This window comes from Cicer arietinum, chromosome 2 (assembly GCF_000331145.2).
Source record: "Cicer arietinum cultivar CDC Frontier isolate Library 1 chromosome 2, Cicar.CDCFrontier_v2.0, whole genome shotgun sequence".
NCBI classification, from domain to species: domain Eukaryota; kingdom Viridiplantae; phylum Streptophyta; class Magnoliopsida; order Fabales; family Fabaceae; genus Cicer; species Cicer arietinum.
The window spans coordinates 39,841,161-39,848,853 of NC_021161.2; the positions used below are offsets into that span (position 1 = coordinate 39,841,161).

General features: G+C 26.7%; 1 protein-coding gene across 1 annotated transcript; it reads left to right on the forward strand.

Moving 5' to 3' along the window:
* Nucleotides 1-303: 303 nt before the first annotated feature.
* Nucleotides 304-1,014, forward strand: LOC101492608 (AT-hook motif nuclear-localized protein 29-like). Its single transcript, XM_004490591.3, has one exon. It carries the CDS (start codon nucleotides 304-306, stop codon nucleotides 1,012-1,014), a length of 711 nt encoding a protein of 236 aa, XP_004490648.1.
* Nucleotides 1,015-7,693: the final 6,679 nt, after the last annotated feature.

The following is a 7,693-nucleotide window of genomic DNA, read 5'->3' on the forward strand; positions in this document are numbered from 1 at the left end:
TCAAAAAAAGTTTCAAAAGTCTGTTTGATTTTTTTCTTAAAATTAAAAATGAAAAACAGATCGAATTATTATTTTTTTTTTCAAAAAAAAAATTTCTATAATTTTTTTCGAAAGAAACAAATTTCACAAATTTTGAAAAAAAAATCTTAAGTTTAATTTAATTAACTGAATTATTTTAAATATTCAGTTCTATTCATGAACAATTTAAATAGTTTGAGTACAATTTAATTTATCGTTCAATTAACTATATATTTTACATAGCTCTATAAAATAGGTAGGGCAAGGCGAGACAAACAAGCGAGCATGAGTGAGACAGCAAAGAAAATGGTGATTGATCACAACAACAATGCTACTGAGAGAAGTCAAGAGCTTAACCTATTCATGTTACCCCGATTGGAACTCCAAACCCCGAATATCAATGTCAACCCAAATAACAACCATCACCAACCATCCTCAGTTGTCACTCGCCGCCCTCGAGGGCGTCCACTTGGCTCTAAGAACAAGCCTAAAGCACCTCTTATAGTAAAATATGAAAGCCCCACTACACTCCATTCCCATGTGTTAGAGATCGCTACTGGATCTGACGTGGCAAAAAGTCTCTTTGACTATGCTCAACGTCAAAGTCAGGGAATCTCCATCCTTAGTGGGAATGGAGTGGTGGCACAGGTCATACTTCGTCAATCAACTGGAAGAATTTTACCCCTTATGGGAAGATTCCAAATTATTTCGATATCTGGGACGATCCTTCCTCTTTCGATGTCGCAAGGTGCTGGGGGATTGTCAGTTTACTTGTCACGCACAACAGGACAAGTGCTTGGAGGAACTGTTGTTGCCCCTCTTGTGGCTTTAAGTCCGGTGGTTTTGATTGTTGCTTGTTTTGCAGCTGCTGAAACTGTAAACTTACCTTTGGTGGCACAAGAACCATCATGCTCAACAATTGGAATGAGAAACATTATAAGCAATGATATCAACTATCCCTCATCCCTCCTCGCTTCTAGATACAAAGACCAGTGATATTTATAAATTGATGTTCAATTAGGACATATAATAAATATTATTATGGATTTTGAAACATGTGTGTTTATTTCAATGAAAAATTTGGTTGGTGATATGAATTTCATGTTATTGTTATGCATGTTTACTCTTTTTCATTCATATATTTATGGCTCTCTTGGTATATAATAAATATAAATAATGGCTTCTTATGTAAAGTTTAATTATAGTGCATTTTCTAGTGCACAAAGTATATATGTGTATGTATCGATGCACAATTTCCTAAAAGGAATCAACTTTGTTGGCCTTTGGGGTGAGGAAGTTGATGCCTTGGTGCCAACTTAGGTTACACAAACAATTTACGAAAATATTAGTGAAATGGTAGACGGAGTGTTGTGATGACGGTGGTAGGCAATCAAGGAATCCAAGGAACGAGGCAAGATGGTATAAAAGTTAGGCCAATAAAGTCAACCTATGAGTAGAGAAGACACGACCAAAACAACTAATTGTGTTCTAATATCTAAGTTTTTGGCGATGTATCTTAAACATTACCATTTAATTAAATCAAAGTTTAAATATAAATTAAAGTTTAAATATATTTTTGGTCATCGTAATTATAATTTTTTATTTTATTTTAATATTTGTAATTTTTTTTTATTTGGTTCACATTCCTGTAAATATAGACTTATTTTAAAATAATCATTCATCTAAGCTTATGTTAAAAAATTTGTTTAGTGGCTAATTTTGTCATGTTACATGAAAATTAAATAATTAATATGAATTTAACTTAAATAATGAACAAAAAATAATTTATTGTTATTTTCAATTATTCCAAAGTTATTAATGTTATACGAAGATGAAATGCTCTTGACATGTAGTTTAGGATGAACTTTTCTATTAATATTCACCAAGAGGGTAAATTTGTGAGAGATTGAGTTTTGTATTACATAGGGAGTGGTGAGCATTATGTTTCAAGGGATTGATGTTGACAAACATAATTATTTTAAAATTATTGGTATATTAAATGACTTAGGTTACGATAACTCAAAGTATAGTGGAAAAATGTTGAAGATGAAAACTTTAAAAGAATAGTAGATAATAGAGATGCAACATAAATTGTTGAACATGCTCTAAAAATGAATTGCAAAACTCGTTATGTGTTGAGCACTATGCAAAATGGTTGGTTGGGTATGAGTCACAATTAGAGTTGGGACAATCTTTTAGGAGGTTAAATTGTGCTGTAGAAATTGATGTGTATTGATGATGGAAGTTTTAGTGATAGTGATAAAAGTGAAGATGAAGCTTGTGGTGTTAAATTTGATCATAGTGAGGATGAGAGAACACTTGGCTTGGATGATGTTTTGGTTTTGATAGTACAATATATGGTCCTTATGTTGGATCATATAATGTTGACATCCACAGTTTAAACAATGCTAAACCACGTAGAGTGAAGAAAACAACTAAGAACATGAAGATTGTTTATGTATTTCACAAATATATATAATTCTGATATTGAAATGGAGTATGCTTATGTCAAATGATAGCTAGATAGTAGTGATCCTAATTTAGATTTAGACAAAGAAAAAAGACCAAAGTATGACCAATTTAGGATGGAGGATCTATACAATAATTACAAGTTTAAATTGAAACTAAAGTTTAAATCACTTTAAGTTTACAATCAAAGAGTGGTTTGTATTAAATTAGAGGGAAATTAAGCTTATAAAGTATGACAAGACAAAAGTAAAGATAATATGATGTGCTAAATGTGGCTTCTTAGCACTTGTGAGTAGGGTGGATGATATGTACACTTTCGGAATGACAAGATGGTTTGGTGATCACATTTGTACTAGGGTTTTGAATACTAGTTCTGCAAATTCGAAATGAGTTGTTAAGTCTGTGGCCGAAAAGTTGAGCAGTTAGGATAATATGTAGGTTTGTAAGATTTTTTCTAACATTAGAAGGTCATATTCTATAGGTATAACATTAGAAAGAGCTTGGAAAGTTAAATATATTGAAAATGATATTGTAGATTGTGTATTCATAAGCGACTGTTGTGGTTGTGGTTGTCACTAATTAGGGTTGTGGTTGTCACGCCTTCAATCGTGGATGATTTGCGCAAAAGACGAAGCATTTTTTCTGGGAAAAACGCACAACAGTAAATGCAATGGGACAAATGCTCTCTTTTTTAGAAAATGCAACAATAAATGCTCTGTCAAAAACATGCATTTAATATTTGATTGATACCTTTTCTACTGCTTTGTGATCATGCAAAAAATGTTCTATTTCTCCTAATAAAAACAAAGTACACTCAAACATCTTTTTGTTCTCAATGACTTCTCTTCTCTGCCCCTCTTCTCCTTCATGCTCTTCTTTATTCTTCAATTTCTTTTTTCCCTGCACGTTTCTTCATTCGTGTGCCCTATTTTTACCCTGCCACTCTGTTTTTCAATTTTACTGTGTTAGTATGTATTCCATTTTATGTTTTCTTTTTAATATGTTTGAAATTATATGTGTTAATTTGACCCTTAGAGGCTAGAAATTATGTGCTACTTTGTTGTATATTATGTTTGAAATATTAGTGGCAATGATCTTTGAAGTTATGACTTAAAAATATTTATTTTGTTTTTGCATTTTTTTATTTATTTTTTCCTTTACATGTGTATAATATTAAATACTAATTGCTTCTAAATGTTCTCTTAGACTCTTTGATATAGCGGCGATACCACTACCTGCTACACCACTATAGTGTTTTGAGGGTCATCCGATACACTACGCTATCTACTACTGACTACATAGATCTACTACTGACTACAATATACCTTGTTGTTGAGGTATTTAGCATAGCTAAGAAGGGCAAGTGTTGGAAACACTTGTAAGATAAATATTGATTGTCCATGTCCAACACTTCAACCATGATTTAGTAGTTTATTTTTGCTTTGATCGTTATAAGAAGGGATTTTTGAGAGGTTGTAGACTGTTTATTGGAGTGGATGCTAGGGAGGGGCACTTCTAATTGTTGTTGGTAGAAATCCAAATGATCAATAGTTTCTCTTAGCTTTCGGGGTGGTTGAAACTGAGACTAAGGAGTCTTGGAGATGGTTTCTCAATTTATTACTAGAGTACATTGGTCAAGAGAAGAGATGGATGTTCATCTCTGACCAATAAGTTATGTATTTATGTTGTTAGTTAACTTGTCCTATTTTAATGTCTGATTGAAGACCACATGTTGGCTCTCATTTATAAGAAAAGACCAAGAAGGCTAAAAAAACAAAATTAAAGAGAAGAGAACCAGACGAGGATCTTAACCAAGTTCTGGATGTTAAAGCTTCTGTGTTTATTGATGCTTCTACTTCTGTTGCGGCATTTGTGAGCCGAATAGCAAGCATGGAATCATATAATATTAATAGTCAATCATTTTGTTTTGGTTTAGACATGTCTTACTTTTTATTTGAACTTTGAGATTTGTTGAATGTTAGTGTTAGAGATTTGTGACAGGTTAAATATAAGTTGCATTTCCTTTGAATTTGACAAACAGATTTTATTTTGCAGAAATTGAAAAAAACAAAACCAAAAATTGTAAGGAAAGTAGTTGTTAAAAATGTGAGGAGAAGCAATAGATTAAAGACTACTTTAAAAGGTGTTTGCAAGTCCATTTCAAATAGATGACGATGATCATGAAGCGAGTCCATTAATAGTTGATGATACAGGAAGTTCACAATCAATTTTTGATGATCTTGTTATTTTGAATTTATATTTTGGATGAACAAGGATTTTTATTTTGGTTGACTGTTTATGTATTTTGGATAAGTAATAAGGTGTGGTTATATGTATTTTGGTACTGAAGGATTTTTTTTTGTATTTTGGTGATGTAAGACAATAAGATTCTAATTCATATTGAACGGTATTTTGAAAACATTACAATTGATAGTTTATAATTCAATTGTTTATAGTTCGAATGGTATTTTGGTACTGAATGGTTTAACGTTTAAGCCTTGAACGTGGTTAGAAAATGGAACATACATAAATGCAATTTCTCATCATCCAAGTAAGTCCAATTAATTTGACATAATTCAACACAAAAATAAGGCATCAAGTCATTAACAATTATTTATAATCACAATTTAAAGGAGCTACATGGTGTTGTGAAACAACGGCGACCGTTTCGAGTCTGAAGAGCGAAGGTTGGAGGGAGAAAATGAAATTATGCTTTCCTAATTTTAATCTCTATAATTAATAAAATTTGCTTTTATTTTTAATAAAAGTTATTCAAAATAGTGTCTCATTGTGTAAATAGTGTCATAGTCTTTTAACAGAAGTTGGGATGACATCCATTTTAAAATGATGTGAATATACATATAAAAATTTACTATGACCAAAATAAATAAATAAATTTATTATATTTTATTTGGATTTAGTATTTTACGAACTAATATGAAATAATTATATATTTTTAAATTCTATCATGTCTTATCTTTGTAGTTATAATTTTTATGTTGAATATCAGTTGAATTATAAATTAATAGTATAAGATAAAAAGAACAATTTATTCGGTTGTCTTTAAAAAATTTAATTTTAAATATATAAAATTGAAATATAATAAAATATAAATTTAAATAAAACAAAGAATGCAATTTTTTATTAAATTTTAAATTAAAATATTAGTAATTAATTTAAAAAATATGTATGATTTATGATAAGAATAGTTTTGACACTTTATATAATCTAATAAATCCTATCTTTATTAAAATAATAAATATAATTGTTTACAAGGGTATTCTTTTCATCTTTTATATATCTATATATATATATATATATATATATATATATATATATATAGATTTTATTCAACAAATAAAATAGAATTATTTAGTTAATCATTTTTTTTAAATTGAAATCATTTATTTAATAGTATCAATTAATTTTTTCTTAAATATAAAAATCAGTAAATAGATTAGGTCTATATCCCTCCAATTTAGTTTATACTTTTCCTTTTAATAAATTTTTAACTTAAAAAAAATTAGCATTTTACTTCAATATACCTACGAGAAGATTTGAACTTTGTTCTGAAACTTAGGTTATTAATACAAATATCTCTTACTACATTCATCATTCTTTAATCGAACATAAAAACAAAACTGTGTTCAAAGATATTATGTATTCAAAGAAAATAATTTCAGCACATTTGTTTAAATTTTTTAAAAAGTGATTTTGAATTTATATTTTTAGAATAACTTTTATGAGAGATAATTAAAAAAATTGTAGAATAGTTTTAAACTCATTTGTTATCGATTAAAAAAACTAATTTTGACATTCAATAATTTATATAGTTATTAATAGAAATTTTAAAATTCACATTTAAAAAAAATGTATTTTTTGTTTTAATTGTATATTTAAATTTCATTATTGAAATAAAGTTGTAGCAAATAGATGAAATACTAAGAATGATATTTTAAGATAAACTATATAAACCAAATTTTCATTTAAAGCTTTATTTTTTAAAATTCTTTTAAAAAATATTATAACAAAAAGATAAAATACTATAAAAATCATATTTTTTTTAAAAAATCTTAAAAAAACGTGTCTAAAATCTTTTTATGAATAAATAGAAAACTTAATTTAATTTTAAATTTTATCAAATAAAATTAGAAATTTATAAAACAGAAAAAACCTAATGTCAAATAAAAAATTGATAAAACAAAACATTTTAAATTAATTTTTATAGACTTAAAACTATTAAAATTCAATGTCAAATAATATTTTTACAATTTTTTATGAGACTTTTATATCTTTTTTAAATAATTCAACTCATAAATTAATGTTCACTGATATTATTTCTTATAATGCAAATAAGGTAATTCCCAATATATTAAAATATATGTTTCTACTATTAAATTTTTATGTGTAGAATTATTTAGTTTTTTATTACATAATTATTTATTCATAAAATATTAAATATTTCACTAGTAAAAAAAATTAAATAGTTAATATATTTATTACTTAATTTATCATTAATATTAACTTACAATTTTTTTAGTTTCACATTAATTAATATTTTATTTTAGAGAGAAAATCATTTTAGTCATTAAAAAAAAATTGTGAAACCTAACTTAGTCCAAAAGAAAAATTAAGGTAACCTTCAGTCCTTGTGAAAATTAAATGGGACCATTTAGTCCCCTGCCTTCTTTACAAAAATAAAGTGAAAATAAAACAAAAATAATTGAAAATAAGAATATTGTTTAGTTGTTTTATACAATAGAAAAAATTTAATTTATATGCATTAATAGTGTAAAGCCACTTTACACTATCATCCAAAAAAAATAATTGATTTAACACTTCAACTTAATGTATTTCAATAAAATTAAAATAAATAAATAAAAAGACTACAAAAAATAATAGTCTTCATTCAATGATAAAAATACATCACAAGTTGGATGATTTTATTAGATGATGATAGTGTAAAATAATTTTACAATGTTACTGTTTTTTATTTATAAAATAATATAAATTTTGTTAAGTAAAAATTAGATATCATTAGAAGAATGAAAATAAATAAAAATAACTATTTTATTTCAATTAACGAAAAATTAAAAGTTATAAAGAGAAGAAAATATAATATTTTTATTTTACTAAATTAAAATATTTTCTTTAATTGTTTCAAAATTTATTTATATATTTGTTATGTTTACTTATCATTTTATAT

Coding starts and splice junctions, on each gene's coding strand:
- LOC101492608 (XM_004490591.3), top strand. CDS start 304: ATGAGTGAGACAGCAAAGAAAATGGTGATTGATCACAACAACAATGCT.